General features: G+C 42.2%; 1 protein-coding gene across 3 annotated transcripts in view; it reads right to left on the bottom strand.

The window, feature by feature from the left end:
* Nucleotides 1–23861, bottom strand: part of cd276 (CD276 molecule) — a 79583-nt gene that overhangs the window by 32931 nt on the left and 22791 nt on the right. For all 3 annotated transcript variants that reach the window (XM_030098973.1, XM_030098986.1, XM_030098980.1), the window contains exon 4: nucleotides 21085–21381. In XM_030098973.1, coding sequence (XP_029954833.1) covers nucleotides 21085–21381 — 297 coding nt within the window. The remainder of the gene's footprint in view (nucleotides 1–21084; nucleotides 21382–23861) is intronic.

The following is a 23861-nucleotide window of genomic DNA, read 5'->3' as shown; positions in this document are numbered from 1 at the left end:
TTTTGTTGAGCACCATCAAATTTCTTAAAAAGTAATGCATAGGGGGAAAAAGAAATTATATATATTATGACAAAAAGTTGCCGCAAATGCATCTTCATTCAATGTATGAAGTGTTTTTTTTTTTTTTCCCTTAAAATTACATCAGCCATGCCTGGAGCATATCTTGGACTATTACTTCTTATACAAGGTGGCACCTCACAGTAGGTGTTTTGTGTACCACAGGAGGCCACCGAAGACTGCAAAGGTAAAAATAGATATTTAATGGGGGCAAGCAAAAGAATGATAAAACACTACCTCCATATGGAGCCTGTAACACAGGGCGCATCGCCAGTGAGAAATGAGGCTCCCTTAGTCTCTGGAAGACACTATAGGGGACCCGCAAGGGGCCAGCTTAGGTATTGTTTGGGCTTCAGTGAATGTGAGAGCCAAGATTTGCAGGCATTTTTACAAGCCTGAGTGTTTTCTCTCCAGCACCTCTGGTGGAATAAAGTGCTTCTAAGACTCCCTTGCCTGTCATCTTGGGTCTGCAACGTGAAGACGGTGGAGATCAAAGCTGCTTTCTCTCCAATTGTCACCCCAGTTTTACCTGCTTCGAAGAAACCTAGCGTCTTAAGCTGTGACCAAAGGAGAATAATGTCCCTTGACAGAAGGATGGCTCCGGGCTAAAAAGAGCCTCAAGGCTCATTGTAGACAAGCTGCAAGGATGAGGTGGAGGAGAGGAAAAGTCAATTAGGTTTTCCTTTTATTGTCAGGATGAACAACTTGTCCTTATCCAGCAGGGTTGAGGAAACAGAGAAAGAATGAGAGGGGACCTGTCGTGGGACAGCGCTGATCACAGAAAAGAAGTGGACTAAGGGCTAGCCCAGGGGTTGAGCAAAGGCAGGAACCAGCTCAGCTGGAGGGGCGATGGAGCCCTGGAGACCACAGCACAGCCCAGGATGGGAAATAGGCTTGTAGTATATCTCTCTAACAATGAGTCACATGGCAGATATGGGGACATTCATTCAGACAATACAGTAAGACAGGGAAGACACTGTAAAGTGGATGAGACATAAAACTCAGTGAGACAAAACAGGAGCTCATGCTTAAATCACATTCACTCGACACTGGCGAGGTGACTGATGCGTACCTCAGCAAGTGCAAACAGACTCAGCCACATCTGTGATTTAAACTTCTTTATGCAGCTTCTGTGTCACACAGCCTCATCTCACAGGAAAGAAATTGGCAGAAACAATGACAACAGTGCTAATGGAAAGAAGATGGCCCGGGCGTCAGAGGACATGGATTAGCCGGAATGGAAAACATGAGCATTAATATTAGGATTACATTCAGCGAATGACTTTGAATTTGTTTCGGCTTCAGTTTCAATTATGAACCTTTATTATCAACCTCAAAGGTGTCCATCAAAAAGCACAGATCCCCTCCTCATTCAGCCCCGGTGTGAAGAACACGTGACTGCACAGGCACACCAGCTGTTCTCCCAATGCTTTTGAGAAATTTTTGTCTTGTCAGCACTGCTGCTCTGAGCCTTCCCATTTTTTTTTTTTGCATTTCAATAAATAGTGTTTCAGAGAGACACTACCTTGCCGTCTTATTGGCATGCAGAGAGGCGATACGCTCGTCCCTTGGACGACCTAGTGCCCATTTACTTACACAATTTGTCTGACATTATTGCCCTTCCCTTGACGCCATGGGCTTGTGGCAAACACAAGTGTATGATGTGCAGACGTGCACATTAAAACAGAGTAATGGCTCTGCATTTATAGGAAGAAAGTTTCTAACAGCCCTCCTTTTTTTCTCAGCAGGAGAACTATAAAAGCCATCTGGTAGTGGTAGGGGATGTGGAGGAGGATGAGTGTGAGAGTAAAGGTGGATGAGTTAGTGAGTCAATGAAGGCTGTTGGGATGTGGTAAGGGGGGTGAGTGACCGCGCGACCCGAGGAGGTGAAAAAACAAGTGGATGAAGTGGGGTTTTGGTACTCTGGCGCTGAGCTGGTGACTGCATGAATGCTGGACAGGGCTTGAATCACAATGAAGCTTTGTGGTGTTCGACTACTCTCAACTCGTAAGCTGTCTCTCAGATGTGTCAGGCTGTTACTGACCTTTCTCCAGAGGAAGGTTGGCTCACAGACCGGAGGTAGTCTGCTTATGGTGCAGCACTGACTGATTTCGAGCGATGAGTTGGTGTGGTGAGGTTACCTACCTCGTAAAACCAGACTTTAATCTTATCGATCCAGAGGTGAATATTCCCAACACCCAGCAGCCACATTGCACTAAGAAAGGTTACAATGAAATAAACAGACGGAGTGTACCTGAGCTTCAGTTCACAGGTCAGTGCCAGATATGGATTGGGAGGACTGTAACTTTTGCATACAAAGCACAAACAATGCCACTGTGTGAAATTAAGCAACAGACTGAAGAAAATAAATGAATAAGGCAGACAATGAGCATTTAGACCTCATTAAGTCAGATGTTCAGATTAAAATAAGAAAGGCAACTGGTTCCAAAAGTTACATGCTTGCATCAGCACAAGTATTATCCAAAAGACATCAAGAAATAACAGCACAAAATTGTGAATGTGGAGTAACTTAGAAATAGTGTTTTCATTAGGTTTATTCACCAATGAGATAATGACAACTATTATTAAAATATCAGAGGGCCTTTGACATTTAGATGTCATTTACATGTATCGATCGATAGACATTTTGATCAAGATACTGTAGATATATCGATAGATATGCAGAGATAGAAAGATTGTTAGAGATAGATACTTTTATATAGAGAGAGATAGAAAAACAGAGATAGAGAGAGGGATAAAGATAGTGTGTGAAACAATGAAAAAACAAAATTTGTTGAACAGAATGTTGAAATAACCATTTCATTTTGTTTTTACAGTAATTCATAAGATACAAATCCTGTGTGTGTGTGTGTGTGTGTGTGTGTGTGTGTGTGTGTGTGTGTGTGTGTGTGTGAAAGGAGAGAGGGTGGTGCTAACAGGTGCTAATACTTCAGTGGTAAGTCATTAAAGCTGCTGTAGGCAGGATTTTGCTAGTCATTGCTAATTTTTCTGTGTTTTCTTTGGATTAAATGTTAGAGTATCCACTGATAATCCTTTAGGAGTGTAGCATAATTGCACTACCGCGAGGGCACAACGTTTCCATCTGTCTCTGTTCTGAGCTGAAAAGGAATCTCGACAGCTCCAGGTATCTTTGACCAATCAGAAGAACCCATGAGGCTCTAACCGTGATTGGTCGAGGGGCGTTCGTCGCACGTTCTTGTGGGAGGAGCTTAACTTGTGTAAGGGCGTAATGTCAGAGAAAACAGGACAGGATTGGCTGTGCTGAGTTTCAAATCGCCCTCTTAGATGGGTCAAATCGCCATCTTGCTTAGGTAACCCTAAGCAAGATGGCGGAGATTCAGAATCCTGCCTACAGCACCTTTAAGTAGAAAAGTTTTTTGCTAATTTGGTGAGCATATAATTACAATCTACTTTTCATGAACGACTTCAGATAATTTCATGTGCAACCGGATTTACCTAAATAATTTGTGGACGTACGCCTGTCGTACATACTGTTATATTTTCAACATGATACATTTGACTCCATCTAAATGCAGACTGATGCAAAACTAGACAAGGATAAAGTCTTAAAGCAACATGACGTGGCATCCTGTCAATCACTGTCAGGAGTGTTTCAATAACTACGAGCAAACCTTACAAAGACGGTCACTGATTTGTCTGGAAGGAAGCTGGGAGAAGCTAAGTCACAGCTACTTTCAAAGGAATGATTTCAAGTCTTACTCAGATATGCCGGGGGCAAGGTTAGAGAGAATTTTCTCATCTTTACAACTGAAGGTAATCCTATACCCAGTAGACTGGTTAATTAACTGAATATACAGCTCACAGCAAACTGCATGGCTGTCCTGTTAGCAAAGCAGAGGGTATATTACAGGCACAGGGGTGTGAGAATATGTAATAGCTCCCTGGAATATATAAACAATGGCCCGGGGTAAAGGTGGCCAGTGTAACCGGGATAAACCTCACACCGGTGGAGATACATGCCCCGATGTGGCTTGAGCTTGGCTATTTGTTCCGGTACAGAATGGATTTTAAATGTCACGTCAAAGCGCATGGCAAGAATCAGCTCGCTGCATGTTAACCAGTGAACATACGCTTCTGTTTTACACTGAAACAAACACGCATTTGCATGCTAAAAAAAAAGGGGGTGGGTGAAGAAACGGAGTCAGACAGAGAGGAGCAAGCCATGAGGAAATATGTCAGTAAGTGTGAGGAATGTTTGAGAGTGTGCACGAGCTCTGACACAAGCGGCGCTGGTGTGAAAAAGAAACACCATGACGCAGACACTGTTGCCAGAGTCCCCGTGCTAATGATAAGACAAGTCAGCCATGGAAGGACACTGTGAAGTTTAGGAAGGAAAAAAAAAAAAAAAATCACACAGGATTCATGGTAAATGAAGCAGGCGCATAAGCATTTTGCCCCAAAACGAAATCCAAAAACTGTATTGCAGCTATTGCACACACACACACATACACACACAGTGTCAGCTGTACGGGGCGATAAGCTGTTAGTTCTCACCAGGCATGAATATCTCCTCCTCAACAGCCAGACACGATATCAACAGTTAAATGATCATGACATAAACTTTTGGGTGGAAAATTATTCTACCGTTCTGCTGCTGGAGCATTATCTATTGAGACCATAAGGGGATAATATACACCGAGTTATGTAATCACGACTCATATCAACTATACATTCGACCGCATGGCGATGCAGTGGTTTGCAGACCAGCCACACAGTGACAAAACCCCCAGTTCGAGTCCAGGCTTGGCGACCTTGCATTTGGAGTGTGCATGCTTTCCCTGGGAGTTTTCTCTCCAAGCTCAGGTTTTCTCCCACAGTCCAAAACATGCATTTGAGGTAAATTGGGGACTCTAGGCGTGAATTTCTGTTAATGCCAATCTATCTGGGTTCGTCGACCGGTCCGAGGTGTAGTCTGCCTCCCTGTAGTCAGCTATGATTGGCTCCAGCGCCCCGCGACCCACGTTTGTTCAGGTATAGAAGATGGATGGATACATGAATGTGATGTTATATTTTCCAGCCTTTACCTGCGAGAGGAATGAAAGCAAGCAACTTCTCTGTCTCACAAAAATCCTACTCACCCCATCGAACGTCAGCCAGGCTCTTCCAACTTTCTCTCAGCATCTCCCTTGTCCCTCCCTGCCCCACTGGGGCCTCAATTAAAAACTCTTCTGATGTCTAGTAACTGACAGAGAGTCCATCACTTCCGCACACCCCTCTCCGCTGAGAGTGGCATTAAGATGTTGGAGGCAGAGTGGACTATTGATTTTTTTTTTTTTTCACCCCCCCTATTTCTTGTGTAGCTCCATTTCTTCACTTGGCCATCTTTGCAGAGCAGGCTGAACATCGCTGCAATAATCAGTTTACAATGTTGTGTTGTCTAAATATTTAATTAGCTTTAAAATGAGGAGTGCTGGTAAGGATGTTGGAGGAGAGAGTGTGTAGAAAAGATTCACTAGTGACAGCTATCAGTACTAAAACAGACTATCTGGCTGGTTGAAGGACTGGGATAAGAGTGACAAGGACAAATTGGCATGAAAAGATGAAAGAGACACCTGTGCTGCATCTGGCTGTTCTTATAGCGGTATAAATTTGTTTATGTGCCACTTGAGGGCAGCGCCACAAGCTGCAGATACTGACACTGTATCATTTGTAAAGCCGTTGTTAGCGATTAGTTCGTATCCACCACACAGAATACAACAGGATTATTTGTTGACCCCACCATGGACTTTCTCAGTCATGTTTTTGTAAGCCACTTGCCAAAATAATGTTGAGAGAGAGGCAGTGTCTCAGATTGAGGGAAAGTTTGTCTTGCTGCAGATAGAACCAATGCTGATGAAACAAGCCCCCCCAAAAAAAAAAAAAGATTAACAGTCAAACTGTGGGCTGTGTCAGCACTAAAGCGCTACAATTCTATAAGCATTTGTTACCACAGGAAACACTTTTGACACCAAATTTATGTCTATAAATTGTTTTGAGGTTAAGGCATATATCAATATATGGCTTTGATGCCGTTTTTAGGTTGCACCAGTAGAGTTTTGCGTATGAATTCAGAGCAGCAGGGTGGATGTGAACCTGATACTTCGCAGTCTGGTGTGCACCAAAGCAGCTTCACCAGGACCAGCAGGACAGCCTGCTGCGGCGTGAATGCAGTTTGCACTAAGAGTCTCTGATGCCCCACATGTTCAATGCCTCATTGACAGTTGGTTCAATATCTTCGTAAAACGCAGCTGATAAGAATACTGATGAATATCCCATGTTTTCAACATTGTCTCAGTTGCTCTGTGGCACAGCTCAAAGCCCTGAAAATGATCAAAGTGTGAAATGTACCTATAACTGGAAGCTGTGATGCAGAAAAGGGAATATTCCTGTGGATTGACGAGCTGCACGGAGTACTTGGGGAACAATAGTCGTATCAATGTAAACTTTAGTCTCCCTATGTCGTTGTGCCCATTAGTCAAGGAAACATAATTCCCCCCACATGGCGCAGCAGTTGGATTGGAGATGAAAAAGCAGGTGTGAACACAAACCGTACATAAGAGGGGTGAAATCCTTGAATTGCATCACTGCTTTTAGTACGTATTCATGCTACCGTTGGAAAAAAATGCCTATGAATAAAATATGTATGCTTGAGAAAATGTGACAAAGTGCATTAAAAAATATAAAAAGCACTCATTATGTACAGAGTAAGTGGCACATACAGGCATTAAATAATCCATTTCAATTTAAAAAAATAAATGAAAAAAAACTAACAAGGTGGATGAGCTACGACACCACTGTGTTTATTCTGACTCCTCACTGCACCAAGAACAAACTGCAGCTTAAAACTCTCTGCAGACTCCTTGTTAAGTGTGCGCACCTATTGCTGAAACAACTCCTGTGTTACATCAGCATAGTGCGAAGTGGGTGAGAAATATCATCCAGAATATGAACTTCAACATGACACTTATTGAGCCATCCATTCAAGTGTTCATTAAGTCAGGAACACACCCAGCAGTTGCACTCGCTTCTGTAGCAGTCTTCTGCATTTGCCTTTTGTCTCTTCAGATTGCTACGAAGCTGTAATGACCAGGTTTAACAGCATTTAGTCCTTGTATATAGTGTGCTCCAGCTCCAAAACTGCCGTACCTCTTATAAAACTTTTTTAAAGCATCATTGACTCTGTGTAACATCCTCGGGTTACACTTGCAATACACCACTTTTGCAGTACCAATGTTTGTTAATGACGAAACAGAGTCAGGGCGGCACATTCAGGGGAACAGGCTGCTGCTTACATGATAACATCTCTGAATACAAAAGGCCAGGCTGTAAGCTTAACCTCACATCGCAAAACATCATAAGCTTTATCCGAATCATTAAAGAAGTGCCTGGACCTCTTCAAAGAGTGCAAGCTCTTAGTATGCTTCTCCCACTGCTGTGTTACTAGGAGAATATATAATGACAGAGTTTTTTTTTTTTTTTCTTTAATAAAATACATGCCTCTGTATGTCTCTGCCTTGGGCTCTCATTATGAAACAGTATTTCTCATTTTCCTCTGTAGTCCTCTTTGGTGGTTACTGGACAGACAGGAATATTCCCAAAGTGCCTCAGACTGTGGAACAGGTCAACTGGTTCTTGTTAAGTCGCTCAGCTTTTCAGCTAATATTGATGATATTTTGTTTAGCTAATCTACAAATAAAAACAAATGCGAGTATAGTCAGAAATCCAAATCCAGGGATGCCTTATTTGAGGAAATTTCTAAATGCACGTCAGAATTTTTCTGTGGCCACATTACTCAAAGAAACAATGACGTATTTATTCAGCACAGTTTCAACGCCCCTTTAAGTCATCACTACGCGTTGATGGGAGCAGACGAGAAAGAGAATGGAATTTTTGCAATAACTTCATACTAGATAAAATAAATACAGCAGTCTGGAGGCAAGTGGCAAGTTCCACTGTCACGAGGAATGATTAAAGCACACATTTGAAAGATTTTGGCTCGTTAAACAGCGGAACAGCTTTACCATGTCCATTAAGGGCTCTGTTGAATCAATACATACTGCCCCACTCAAAAATTCTAGTCATTTAATGAGTCTAAATCATAAAACAGCTTCTTTCTCTCCTCTTTTGATTGACTCCGTTTGAAGTTCTTATAAAATACCTTGTAACCAAAAACTCTCCCCTCACGCTGGTAAGAGTGTCAATATTTATCACTGAAATCACACTAAAAAGGAACATTTATGGCACATTTACATACTTTCTTCTTTATTGGAGTCATTTAATGCACGCAAAAAGGGATTGGGGGCCATGCTGTGACAATTCTTTCAGAAGAGGCTCTAACAATGCCTCTAAGCTGTTCCAAAAATCACTGTCGAGTACAACTTGTCGTGGCTTATTGCTTAAATATACTTTGTCTCCTTCCAGCACTTTTAAAATATGGTATTTTGGACAGACATTAAAAAAGGCTTTGTAAATCTTTCTCTCAGTGGAATATAGCTAATCATTGTCTTACAACTAGTGTGTGGCTAAGTTATTTAGCCTGAGAAAAAGCTCTGCTTGTGGCTGAGAAAGGAGTCAGAGACAATATTTTCACTGCAGAGTCCCACAAGGGTGTCCCTTTCCACAAAACAAATATATTGTGGCAAAAACAAGGCTTTGGTAATGCACAAATAAGGACATTTATTCTCTCGTTTAGCTTAAGATATCTACACTGAGGGCATAAAGCAAAGTAAGTAGCTGTGAAAAAGTCTAACCTAGAGACTAAATAAAAGACCAAAATCTGACACTGACTGATCACAGCTCAAGTGTCTAACTAAACAATGGGATTTTTTCTAAGCAGACCTTTTTGCAGCAAACCTTGAAAAAGTAAAGAAAAAAACAACAGAAAAGGGGGAAAACAAAGACAGAAATCCGAGATTGAGTGAAACGAAGGAGAAAATAAGATTATTATCAGATTCTTTTTTTTTTTTTTTACGTTTACCTTGAAAAACACAGCTACAAATTCTGTTGCGCCGTCCTTGAGCAAAGTATTAATCCAAAAAGCTAAGTGACTGGCAGTTCAGCACTTTAGTCATTCTCAGGTGTGATTATATGAACCTGACCGCAGCCATGAACAACATTTGTCCTTAGGGAGCATTTTGTAAATAACTAAAACAACTTCGTTACCTGGGACTGACTTTAAGACATTGGGCCTCTTTGGCACAACGAGGGTTGACTGGTGAACCATGGCCACAGATTCTCAGACGGGCTAACAATCTGCAGCTTAAATGGGACTTAATTGTAGGTAAACCAAAAGTTTTTTTAATTGCTTTTAGATGCCACCACAAAACTCCAGGAGTTGACCGACTCACTACTGTCCTGGATTTTAAAGCACCTGAATTACACACAAGGGATTCAAAAGGTGATCAACACTTCTCCAAGCAATTAGTTCTTGCTTGTACTCTTCTTTATTCCTCGTAACACAATACACCTCCACACCCTTACCTGTCACTCCGCTGAGATGACAGGGAGACCTTGAAGCAAATGTTAAAATGAGTTCCTCCTCTTTTCTTCCCTTTTTATCATATTTTGACACCAGTGTGAAGTGCACCGCTGGCACCTTTGAAGCTGTCTGCCCTCTTGCTTTAGAAAATTGATGACAAACAACAGGAAAATACTTGGGGAAAGAAGCATTTTTTAAGGCATTCTTGGAGAATCAATGGCAGATTTACAATGTATGGGATTACAACTTGAATCCTATTTTACTCTGTAACCTTGACAGCTTCTTTTCCTGCTTTGGAGTACCGGCACTAATTCTTCTCCCGGTACACAATAGAAAACAGGACACACTTGCTTTCATCTCTGGATGTAAGTCATAACTTTGCTGAGGCAGCACATATTTCAAACCTGTAACCAGTTACATCATGGAGCAGCTCGATGTCATCACATTATGTCTCGTGGCTTTACAGAGACGCCGTAAAATATTGGAAGTGAAGGACATCAGTTGTCAGCGGGCTGCAGCACCATTCAGCTCGCGCATACACAATATGTTATAGTGTCAGATGCCGAAGATAAAGCTCCGATAATGCATGCAGAGCCGCTGTTTATTAGCTGATGCTTCCCATGCGCTTTTTAAAGAACAATTTGGATTATTAAAAGTGCTCTTAAAAAAAAAATAAATAAAAAAAGCTGTCCTACTGTTTAACTGAAATTTCATTAAAATAAGCTTTATGATATTGATAGTCCATTTATTTTACAAGAGCTGTCTTTTTTTAACTTTCAGTTGTTCTTACGTCTCGTTCTTACGTTCTTACGTCTACGCCCGTCTCGCAGTGTGAAAAGCGCTCATTGGGCCGGGGGGCTTTAAGTGGAGTTTGAATGTTGTCCGATTTCCTCCTACAGTTCAAAAATGTGCATTTGAGGCCGACTTGGTAACTCTAAATCCGTGATGTGTGATTGTCGCGCTCTCCGGTGTGCTGGTGACCTTTCCACGGTGTACCTTGCTTTGGGTGGTCTTGGTCTGCTGGCATCGGCTCCAGACACAGGTCTCCCCATATCGAGAGGGACAAACTTCCCCAGGTGGAATAAGCCAGTTAAGTTAGCTCAATGCCACGGCTTGCTATTTTGTAGGAGTAAGCTGTTTGTCTTTTTTTAACCAGTGTCCTAACACACTCCCATTGATATGAAAGTAGTATTACCCCTCTAACAGCCTCATGAGGAAAACAACCTAACATCACAAATGGCATCTCTCTTGCTGCACTGGGCTAAGCGTCTGAAGGCATCAAGACAGATACATTATAGATATGACAGACTCTCATGGTGTGGGTCACTGGGCTGTCTCTGCTATAGACAGAGTTGCATTTAGTGCGGCAACACACACACACACACACACACACACAAGGAGGGTAAGTGATGAAATTAAACACAGTTGACAATATTAATAAGGTAAGAGGAGTGAGTTTGTTTCCTTGTGGACGGTTTTGTCTGTAATGGGCTGCAAGTTGTCAGGCTCTGGGGAAACGGGCATGGCTGCAAAGTCCGAGCCAGCGGGAAGATATTAATGCAACTTGAAGGGGATGTGAGTCATCGCAAGTCGCTGTCCAATCAAACTGGTATCATAAGGAGCACGGCCGCAGCATGGCTTAATCACAGTCATTACGGTGATATTTGACACTGGGGTTGAAATAAAGGGCTCCGTAATAGGTGCGTTTCTTATCACGCAGTGAGTCAGTGGGTGCTTACGTACTGTAAAGTCGAGCTGTCAGTTCAGAGGGAGGTGAGCGAGTCGAGCACAATGCTTGCTCAAAACTCTTCTCCCCTGGGACACGGCCACACTCAGTCCATTCTTAGCCTCCATTTCACAGTTGGTAATCAATTGCTAGTCTCTGGAGCTATCGAAGAAAAGCAGTCACCTATCCTGAAAATAAGCTAAATCTCTCAACACCTCCTAATTGAAAACACATTATAGTGCGAGACAATAGTCTTTGTGTGTTGCCAGGGACTAATTTGGACTGTTTGCATGCACAGAACAAAGCAATTTACTGAGGTTGCAAACATCCCTTTGCAGGACAATAATTCATAGTGTTATCAGGTGCTGAGTTTAAAAATCAAATACATGTGCTGAATAATTAAATATCCAAACTTTGAAGGTGTGCCCAGACAATTGTCAGTGGCTATTCTCCAAGTAACTCTGGGAAGCTGAAGCTAATATGATTTCATATCGTCAAGCCAAGACTGATGCCAGACCTCCCGAAACCAATCCCTCTTACAGGATTTAGAGGGAGCTGTGTGAAATGTACACTGCAGGGCCACACCAGCCCCAGTGATAGTCCTTCGTGTGAGTCCAAATCAAAATGAGCCCGATCAATAACAAAAGAGAGCTTTTGTGTGTTTACTGCCGTCATAAATACAGTGTCCTGAAAAGGAAAGCCAGGGAGGACAGAGAAAGACAGGTTTCCACCGGGACGGGAGCAGACATAAAGATGTCAGGCTGCAGTTTGTGGGACGGTGGCAGAGGGTAACATCGAATTGCCTTGTTATGATGCCAAAGATGAAACCTGATTTTGATTAAACAGGCACTGACAAACGGGAGACAAAGATATACACTCCAAGGTGCACTCTGGAAGACACACACACACAAGCAGGGCAAACACCGATCGGCCACAGCAATATGACCACAGATAGCTAAAATAATGGAAACGTGTCGTCTCTTTAGCTCAGGGGTGTCGGACACATTTGAGGGGCCAAATGTATCAAAATTTCATCTCGAATGGGCCAGACCAATAAAACAGCCACATAAAAGCCTTTAAATTTGAACTGTAAATTTTTTCTGTTGTTGGTATTGCAAAGTATACATGATGAAAACATTTAGATTTTCACAAAACTAAATAATTGCCACTGAAATTTACTCCAGCCTTAACACAAAACCAATTTTAGTGATACTATCTGGTGAAAACCACTGCAAAATGGTACTTCTGCTATAGCTGCATTATTATGCTTGTTTTCACAAAGTCATCCCAACGGATTTGGGGCTAATGTCATTTTGATAGCAATGTGGTTGCTATCTCATCACTGACATCTCAGCTCGGGTTTCAGTGCTATCTTTTTAAGATATTTGTAAAAAAAAAAAAAAAAAAAAAAAAAATCTGTTTTCTTTGAAATTTGTACCACCTGATTGGACGTTTGGTGGGTCGATTTTGGCCTTATGTTTGACATTGCTGTTTCACACGCAGCAAAACAGTTATTAGTTCATGTGTTAGAAAGATGAATGGGTCGGTGTAACATCATGTGTGAGCTTGAGGTGAAATGTGATGGTGAGCCAGATGAACCAACTCATTTGACATATCCAGTATCTAAAATGACCTGTGGCTAGGTCATATGGAGGTACGAAAACTGAGGACTTAATCTTTACTGAGCAAATACCAAACAGACTATAATGAAGAATATATGCGATGTCAGCGTAGCTCATATTGAGGAAGAGGATAACCATAGAGGGAGAATAATTTGCAGCATACAGTGAAGCAGATTTTATCTTTCTGATTGTACCACTTTAAAAGAGCACCACAAAACCCAGCAAACAGCCCACAACTGAATCTAACCCAACAATCTTTCAAAGCTGCTAACAGTAAGACTGGAAGCATGACAAATACCATTGCCCAGGCCATAATACAGGGATACATTTCCTATGGTGAAGGCCCAGGGAAGGACTTTCAAATGCGTAAAAGCAGAGACAGCTGCAACTGGCCCCAGTTAATAATCCTGATACGAATAAATGTGCTTGCAATGGCGCCATTGCTGTCTACCTGAATTTATTTTAGATTGCCTACATTACTTCATCTGTCTGTTTGGTTGTTTCCCCTTGCTGGACTCCTGATAAGACAGAGCATGCATTCAGCAAGCCAAAGAAGGCCTGTTTGTGTGCTGGACACTAATTAATACAGTGCTCAGTGGAGAAAGTTCCCTGCTTGCTGCTCCACTGACAACAGATTCATTTATACCGCTGTTCTCCGTGTCTCTGAAGCCTCTGTTAATTGCATTTAAATTAGTCCATACTCAGTCTCCAACAAGGACCTGCACGGTGGTTTGATACAAAAGTGAAAACAATATTTTGGATGGCATATTACTCCAAACTTGACTGACGGAGCTTTGGTAAGAAGATCCAAAGAGAGAAAAAGAGCAAGCACAGTAGCAAAATATTTCTCCAGTAATTGCAATCGCTGCAATTTCACCAAAACAGCCAGTCTAATGAGTGAATCTTTGAACCACTGCGTCTTTCTGTTTGGCCCCTTTGGCAATCCTCGCACAGCGATGCTTTTACTCCAATTTAAGACACATAAATGTTTCAAACTGCCACACAATATTTGCAGAGATTTCAGTGGAATAATATCGTGCATGGCAAATTCGGAGAAAAACACACACTCTAAGAAGCTTCTTCGAAAAACAACAGGGGAATGAGCGCTTTCTGGGTCGGGTGAGCATGGCAGGTAGCTATTTAGATGGCAACGTGGTGTCAGGATTAAGGTCTGAAGACATAATAACATAGCCAGGAAAAAAAGGGGCGAGAAAGCAAGCTGGCACACATCTGATGAGAAAAAAGGGAAAAAAAGCCACTGCTGTGTGTAGTGAATAGCTTTGCACGTACACCGCCATTAGCACCTGTGTTACAATCCATCTTCCTGACAAAGGTCAATGTTTATATAGCAATTAAAGATGTTTTTTAACCTTGATTTATTCAGTGAAGGTTGTCTGAGGGTGTGTGTGCCTAACAATCATACAGTAACAAACACTGTCCTCAGGGAATTACACCAGACAAATATAGGGTTGGACCTGGAATAAAAAATAAAGAAAGAAATAAATAAACCGGCTTAGAAAAGACTCTAAGGGACATTAGTGGGTCCGAAGGAAACTTGAAGGAAGCGACAGAGGCAGGAGAGGAAATGTTAGAATGGGGCCAACATGACACACGAGGGAAAAACCAAGAGGGATTCTCTGTGACCGTGTCTGTTCCTGCATATGGGATTTTCATGAAGCTAGCTGTATGCAACAATTCTTTGCAGAGAATTGGTAACAGTAGAATCAACAAAGATTAATTCAAGCAGCAAAGACATGATAGGTGAAAGTCTATGACAGTTGTTTCTAGAAATCTCAGAGTAAACCGAGTAAAAACATGCACACAAACAGAGAACATAGAAAGTCCCCCAAGCCCACAATCAATCAGGGATACGCTTGCTGCAAGCTGAGAGTGCAAACCACTACATCATTTTGAGGCACCTAACTAAAAGCAATTAGTGCATCAATAGTAAAAAGACGTTGAAGATTGGATGTCAAAAAGTCACAGGTGGAGCAGGTCAGATACAAAATATAAACATCTTAATTCCTTCCTCTCTGGGAAAAAGTGATATTTTCTTTAGCGTCCCGTCCATTCACAGAGCCAGCCCATCGATAGTGAGATAAACTTACACAGGCTGAGATTTTGTGTCAGTGTTTGTGGAGGAACCACTGCAAGGCCAGCAGTTCTTTCTGCTGCTGTTGGGTTTAGCCAGTAAAACACATTTTTGTTATTGTGATATATTTAGCCAAGAAAAGCCACCCCGGAGCTAAACGGTGTTGCTGCATGGTACAATTCACAATATAAGGTCTGTCAATAACAAATAACAAATCAACAAACCAGAGGAGGAGGGAGGAAGGGAAGAGAGAGAGAGAGAAGGGCAGGCGGGCACACACACGCACGCACACGCACACACACACAATGAATGACAACCAAACAGAACAAACAAATTGATTTTTTTTTTTATGTTTAAATACTTCATTATATCAATAGAGCATTCCTGTTTAACATAGAATATGTGAAATTATGGGAATCTGAAACCTTTTTTCCTTTTTCTTCTTAAAGAATACTGATTTAAAACACATGTCCATAAAAATAAAAAAATATATAAATTTATAACAGGAGAACATGTAATCTAAATTTAACAATAAAATTGCACATTGCACAAATCAAGTGGTGATCTGACAAAGCTTTTTTGCTTCACAGTGGATTTTTGTTTTTTGTTTTTTTTTTGTTTCTGTTAGCAAATCTCAAGCACTAACAACAACAACAAAATAAAAGAATTTTGAATTTAAAAGACTTCAGACAACACCTATCGGACTGCTTCTCATCTTTGTAGATGGGAACAATTGCTCGGGCGGAAAACAAACGATAATTGACAGAGACACTGTCTCAAGAAAGATATAAAAAAAAAAAATGTGGATCTCCTTTCATCCTCCCCCTGTCTATTCAAGCAATTTTTTGACGATACTTTCAAAAACTCAGGCAAAATAACTCAAGGGAACTCAAACTTTCTCCAACCTGTACCCACTTGAATTTCTCCAAGATGGCTATGGAAAAACCAGACTGTCATTTCAGAGACGCAGAATCAAATCTGAGATGATGTTCCTATAAAGCAGCAGTGTTAACCACTGATCCACTTTACCGCCCACCGAAGTCGAAGAAAGCTAACTAGATAGTAAAATTCAGTAGAAAATCCTCTCCACTGGATGCCGGAGTCTCCTCACTCAGTCAGTGAGTGCATCTTCAAGCCCGCTGGGTCGTAATGCCACAACTCTGAGCTCAGCAAACATTGTCGTCTCCATCTTACTTCCTGTCAACCGGTCCTCATCCCTCCTAACCCGGCCTGCCTAACTCCCTCTCTATCGCCTCGTCTCATCTCTCTATCTCCTTCCTTTCCCCACTCTATCTCCATCCGCACACTTTTCACTGTAAATGCTGTGCCAGCAGAGCAATGGCGGGGAAATGGTGCCATCCTCATTGGGAGAGCAAGCAGACGGAGTGGGGGAGGTGCTGGAGGGGGTGTGTGCGCGGGTGTTTCAGTGACGGGCCCTGAAACCCAGCCATCAGACGACACACACTGCAGCAATCACACAGCTCCAGCAGATGAGATACATTGCTAAAGCTCTACATTCAGAGAAGGATCAGGGCGAGAGAAAAAAAAAAGAGAGAGGATAGAGACTCCTGATCCCTGAAAACCTCCAAAAACATTATTCTCTTTGAGCAGAACAAAGTGGTCAGAATGGGCTGAGAGTGTGAAAGAGTGCAAAGGGCCTCGAGACAGGAGAAAGAGAAGGAGGAGGAGGAAGAGGGAGGGCTGGTTTGTACGCGAGAACACTGTCCAAGCAAGCAGTCAGGCTACGGCTCATTTGAGGACTGAGGCTGCTCCTTTCCATCATTCGACTGTTCATTAATACAAGCTGTTCCAGGGGGGGTCGCCCCCCCCCACACACACTGCAAATCTATCAGTATTCCAGCAACACAGAAACACGCGGCACTCCAGAAAAACCCTGACCCACTCTCCGCAGGGAGTGTTCACCAAAACAACTACCCCTGGGAGGCGTGATACCAGTGTGCATCGACAGCCACAGAGATTCTGATGGGGCAGTTTATCTGCTGGTGTCTCTAAAAGAGAGAAGATTAGCATGGATGACTTAAAGTGTGGCTGATGCCGGACCACATAGTGCTCCACGCAGTGTGGGTAAAGGGTTCATTTTCTCAAAATTAACCTTGTCAAACTCCTGTTCTGCCTGGGGGAGATTTGTATTACTATTGTAATTTTTCAATCAGAGATTGGGGAGAGTGTGAAATTTTAACATGCTTGTTCACTCTCTACCTCCCCCTATTTCTCTCTCTCCATTTTTTTTTAACTTCCTCATTTCTTACTTGGTGTCTTTTTTTTCCACTTTCATAGTCCATTTAGAATTTTAAGCAGATTTCAGCCATTCTTATAATAGGATTCAACACAGCCTGAGAGCCGTGTTTGTGAGCGTATACGGGGAGCATGTTTGCTATATCAACTCAAGCTCGGCACACTCTGCTACTCCAGCAGAAGAGTTCTGCTAGGTCAAAATTAATTACAGAAACTGTTAAGCACACAACAGCTGTTGTAAACAAATGCAAATACATTTTCATTTCAAACAAGCCCCCTTGTATTGCTGCACGCAAAATACTATAAATCTTCTATGTGTTTACTAACAACTTGGGCCATCATCAAGCTGTGCTGGCGCTCCTACTGAGAAATTACTCTTCTTCATGTGCACCCAGTTGCTGAAAATCACAATCACCACTGCTTTAATTAAGGGTTTTTCCCTCGTTTATTTTTGGATTTGTTTCTTTTGCAGTCCCTCTTCAACACATTGCACTTCAAGAAGCTACATTTTTTTCCTCCGGAACCTTTTTTTTTTTTCTCCACCCTGTTTTTCTCTTGTTGTTCTCTCTAACTCAGTCTGTTTAAAGTGAAACCCTTAAAAGTTTACTGTTTTTAATCCTTTGAATAACTCATAGAAAAATGGCCATTAAAGCGTATAATGCACTTCTATATGAACTTCTTTCAGTATTTACCTAAAACACTTGGTCTGCACGATGGTTTAGTGGAGAGCACTCTCACCTCACAGCAAGAATATCCCTGCTTTGAGTTCAGCTGGGTTGTTTTTCATGTAGAGTCTGCAAGTTGTCCTCATTCATACTCCAATTTCCATCAACTCGCTAAAAGCGTTTGATTGAGGGTAATTGGTGCCCCTAATTTGCCCATAGATGGAAGGATGTGTTTGATTGTGTTTGCCCTGCGATTGACTGGTGACCTGGCCAGGACAAAAAGTCAGCATCACAGTGGAATGAAAGATGGATGGATAGATGGATGGATGGATGGATGGATGGGCAGACCGACGGATATTGACTGTTGAGCTGTCAAAAACTATGATGATTCACAATTCCAGAAATTGTTGACAAATCGTGCAAAAGGTACACTTGAAAAGTGTAATGATATGTACGAGGATTAAAGTTTATGTCAAAATAAAAATGACAGACAACCTATCAGTGGGCCACACAGTGGTGTGTTTGGCACTCTTGCAGCAAAAAGGTCCTGGTTCAAATACTGAGTGGAGTTTGCATGTTGTCCTCATGTGTGCTTGGGTTTTCTCTGGGTACTCCAGCTTCCTCCCATGGTCCAAAAACAAACATGTGAGGTTAACTGGTGACAATAATTTGCTTATAACTGTGAATGTGTGCTTGTCTGTGTCTATGTGTTGACCCTGCGATGGACTTGAGACCTGTCCAGGGTGCATCCTGCCCTCGCCCATAAGTAGATGGGGTCGACTCCAGCAACCCCACAACCATTAACAAGTGGTACCGAAAATGTATGAACAAACAATCTATCAGTACATGTAATGAATGAATAATTGTTCCATTGGTGAGTAATAATTGTGGGAAAACACAACTGTATTGTTTCAAAGGTGAATATCAGGACTATTCACAGCATCTATAGGAATCCTTATCCAAACAAATGCATCAAGTCAAGTTTCTCCAAATAATATGACAGAGAAGTTTGACTGTCTAAAAATTACTTAGGTCCTGCATTAAAACTCACTCTATGGCTTCAACTCTCCAGACCACTGTCTGAGAACACAGTTCATCACTGCACCAACAAATGCAAGTTGAAAATCCCCCATGTAAACGGAAACTACAGAGCTCATGAAATAGGTGACTTGCACATCTGTTAAGACAACAACAAACAACAGTTTATGGTGCATGATATACTGCTATCGTGAAAATGTCTTTTTCCTGGAAGGCCTTATTTACTTCAGTGAATCAATGCCAAACATTCTACAAGTATCTCAACAGAATTCAACGTATCAGCTCCCTTGCAGAACAGACCTATCATATTTTGTAAAAGTTTGACAGGAAGGACAAGAAGCTGACATATACACTGACATCTTATTTTGATTTTTACTTTTCTTTTTATTTTAATTTACAACAGCTAGTCAGTCACCTTTGTTCCCAAATTCTTATAAAGAGTAACTAATGCACCTCAAAATGAGAAGCTATTCATGAAAGCTGTAATCATTTCTTAGTGTTAGGAATTGATATGGGATCTGAATTATAAAAACACCTAATTCTATTTTATTAAGTTAATGTATTTCATTTTACAATCCCAGCATGTAGCCTTAATTTACAAAGATAAACAACATGCCAATTTTTGGGAGGATTCATCAATTTAATGCCAGATCTTTTGAGTCTTTTCTCTCGATTCGATGGTGAATACCATAATATTTCCAGCTTTGCAATGGATGTTGTCCTTATTGGTATCAGTGAGGCAACCTGTCGAGTTAAAAGGTTTATCTTAAACTGTCCACTTTTACTCTCCATGGTGCAGAAAAATAGAGGAGGAAAAGGCTGGAGGCTACATTGTTGTGGTTTCACACTGACTCACCTCCTCCAGAAGAAAGCGATAAAACGCATGACCATAAAATTCACCAATCCAGGTGACTCAATCAACACTTTTCAAAAGGAGAAAGTCTGGTTTGTAGGGGGAACAGAAAGGAGGAAAAACTGACACGAAAGTAATAGCACTATCACATCTATTTCAACCCAACTTGAAATAGTGCATCAACCAAGCAAAAAAAAAAGAGAGAGGGGGAATAGCAGCCACAGCCCATTTGAACAGTTACTTCCCAGTACTATTTCATTCTCACCATGTGTTTAATACCTTTCCACTCCCCCAATGGTCCTTCTGACTGGTTATCTGTGCTGTTTTGAAAGAAGCCGACCAAACCGTTAGAAAGGCCACCATCCCTCAGTTGTCCGGTCCTGCCAATCGGCCATCCTGTTTCCAGACAGCACAAGTCATTTCCCAGCCCAGTGGAGCAGCACTCGCTGACCTCTGCCTCGACCTCCGCCTCAACAACCCCAGCTCCGAGCGCCAGCTCCGGCCCACAGAGCAGGCTTGGGCCACCTCTACTTATTTATGAGCCATTTCACACAGTGCTGCTCCCATTAGAGACCCAGCCTTGGCCCACCTTACACGGCACTCTCCTTGCACTTAACACATAAGAGTACAACGCTGTGGTTATCGGTGGGGGGGGGGACTTGGGCGGTGGCTGACCATTAGAGGGTTTCAACTATTACACAGGTACTGTCACACATTGAGCTCCAGATTACATCAAACAATCAGAGAAAGGCACACACATCAATCTAATTTCTGGTTAGCAAACACTTCCTGCGGGCGGCTGCGAGGAAACCAATCACTCCTTCTGGGATTTTAATTCATTACTGTTTTGTCTCCTGAAATATGTGATGAACAGCTATTTGACTATGCTCAAGGAAATAATCACCCACTGATCTAATTTAACGATGCACAAGGACTGATGGGTTATGCTTATTGGGCCATAATTGGGCACTTCATTATTTCTTGTTCATTTCTTTGTTGCCTCTCTGTGACTTACAAAGCCGTAGAAAAAAGTTGAGCCTCAGCAGTAGAAAATTCGACAGGCAGATTGATTCACGAAAGCATGCAAGAATTTAATATGAGTCTGTGCATGCATGACTGAAAACAAGATTACTCTGAGATCGTAACACTCAAACACCCCGGGAAGCCACTCAATATTAGCTTGTTTACTTTGCACAAGAATGGAGGTGACAATGTTGACTGAACGCCGTGAAAGAAGATGAAGTACAGAGAGAGCGAGATTAAGACGTCCTCCCACCTGTGATGGAGACGACGGCGTTGCCCTCCTCGCCCAGCAGTGGGTTGATCAGTCGGCAGCTGTAAGTGTTGTTGGGCTCCAACACGGCTGTCAGCACACTGGTCATAGTGAACAGGCCTTCCTCATTAGCCACCAGTGAGGTGGTGATATTGTCCGTCAGGTTGCGCCCGATGCCGTCCTGCCATATGACGTCGGCCACCGGATACCCGCCGTAGGCCTCGCAGGTCAGCGCCACCTGGTCACCCGGGCGCCAGTTGGACTCGGGCTCTACAGTTACCACGGGTTTCGAGTAGGGAGCTGCGACAAAACAGGAGGGGGTAGGAATTATGGAGGATTTAAAGATGAGAGTGGAAAAAAAAAACGAAAAAATGGGTGAGAAAGAGGAGATGATAAGAGAGCAGAAGACACAACAAATTTACAAGAGAGTTAGATTCTCTGCAATGACTGTCACCCTGGGAACTGTTTGACATGATTCCCATTAAATTCCTAATTATATTTAGGGAGCTTAGTATAACACGGTGCTTAAGATCCCAGAGACGCAGGCAGCATCTGCAGCATGTCCTGATGTTGCGTCCCTACACTTCCTACACCGTGCTCTCTAGAGAGCCAAAGCACCGAGCCAATCCCAGGAAGGAAAATACGGTACAAGCTGGGAAAGAGGAAGGCGGGCAGGCCTGGGAGAAAACTGGCAGGCTTAGAGATTCGGGACGACTCAGCCCATAGCGCGGAGAGAGGCACAGAGGGATGTTGAAAAGGGGGTCTCGTCAGCCTCAGCTAAAATCACGCTTCTCCACTCCCTTGAGTTGAAACACAGGTACAGAGGTGGTGGACAGAGAGGCCGCTGTATTCCCAGAACCAATCATTGCACAGCAAACAATGGGGTGGGGTTGAGGGCGAAATGAAATAAGTTGGTCCGAGGTGCTTTTTTGAAAAGTGGACTCTCAAAACAAAGACTGATTTAACACGGCACACACTGGCCTCCCCAGCTGTCCGCTTGACAGACAGATTCCCATCGCTGCCGGCTTTCATTTCCTTCCAGCAAGGCATGAAGAAAGACTGTGACGTTAACTGTAAATGTTGGCTAAAAATAGAATATCTATAAATCTAATGAATAAAATGGAACCGATTTGTCACTGTTGGAGACGTTGTTTTCCCCTTCCCCTGCAGTGGAGAAATGTTATTCATTAACACTGCCTAATACACATCCATCCTGGGAGAGCACAGGAACAATCTCATAACAGATATAGAAATGTGAGCAGGAAGGAACTGCACACAGTATCATTATAAATAAATAAAGGGCTCTCAGCTGTGAAGGTGAGCGATGTAGTCACGCAGCAGAGAACATGTTAGTGATGGCTGATTGACCGGAACAACAGCAAATAATCAAAGTCAGCAGATATTGACCATGACAGAGACCACAATCAGCGCTTATTGACCAAAAACACTGCTCAACAGCCCCTGGGAAGCTGTTTATCTCCTGTTTACATCTCCTGAGAGGAAATGAGCTTCATTCACCACCGATATAGTTAAGTGTGCAAAGCATTAATATGTATGTGTGCTCCTATTACACAGTCAGTATATTGAAGAATCTGTAGATGGCTAAAAGGAATGCATCTTTAAATTCATAAGATCAGTTTATTCATCATTAGAACTCAAGCAATATAAGCACTTCTGGTGCATATTCTGTGGATCTGGAGAAGCTTTGATGATCTTCCTGGAACTGGGGACAAATTACAAAGCTCTCGCTTTTGACATGGTGTTAAAATTGAAAGATGGAAGCACTTATTAATGTAGTAAGATAATTGTTCTGGGCCTCTCCACACCAAAAAAAAAAAAAAAAACATCTGTGTCAAAAATGAACTTTATATTCATAGACTTGCTTCATTTGCGTCATCAATATTCTGCATAAAGACTTCAGGAATTATTACACTGAAAAGTCACTGTGGTCCTACAAGTGTATATCATACCATTATGACTGACAGTCGCAGTTATTCAACTGATCTCATTTCCAGCATCATACGTTGCCACATCGCATTGGGTAGAAATGTTGGCTTTTAAACACTTGAATCAGAAAGTACAATAAAAATTTGGATGCATAGGCAATTAATCTGAGGAGCATAACTACATCTGGAACTGCAACTGAGTTTTCTGTTTTTTTCTTTGCAGTCAGTTAATTTCTTGTTTATTTTTTAATGGCTCTGTTGATCATTAACATTAAAATATACCCAAGTGTTTTGTGGGTAGTTGTGCTTCTTTTTTGTTTGTACTTAGTTTCTCACAAGGCTGAAAATAACATTGATGGTGATGAGAATTAAATGTTGGCATTTTTAGGACTGTAAACTAAAGATTTACAGTACGAGGTAAAGGTTTCAATAAATTGGACACCATGGATCATGGGGAGGCATCCCATCAGTCTCAAAGTCATTCTGCAGCTCGGCAATAAGCCCAAACACACAGCTAGAGACTTGAAGAAAACGTCTTTAGCTCCAAAAAAGAACAAGGAGTCTGGAAACTAATGGTACGGCCCCCTACAGAGCTATGATGTCAACACCATGAAATCAGAGTGAGATTACATAAAGAGGCAGAGGTAACTGTGAAAGCCTGAGTCTCCACAAGGAAAAGGCTGAGCACACAAACAACTTTGAAAACTACATCTGGAGCTGTTTTAAAGACATTTTCTCTCTGAAACTGACCCTTACAGCCAATTTCTGAAATGGGTTGGAATCAGGCACATGTTCAAACTAGAAGCCCCAGGCTCCACCTCTCCCCGCCGTCTG

The sequence above is a fragment of the Salarias fasciatus genome, chromosome 1 (genome assembly GCF_902148845.1).
Source record: "Salarias fasciatus chromosome 1, fSalaFa1.1, whole genome shotgun sequence".
NCBI lineage: Eukaryota > Metazoa > Chordata > Actinopteri > Blenniiformes > Blenniidae > Salarias > Salarias fasciatus.
This window is presented reverse-complemented; position numbering and strand designations above follow the sequence as displayed.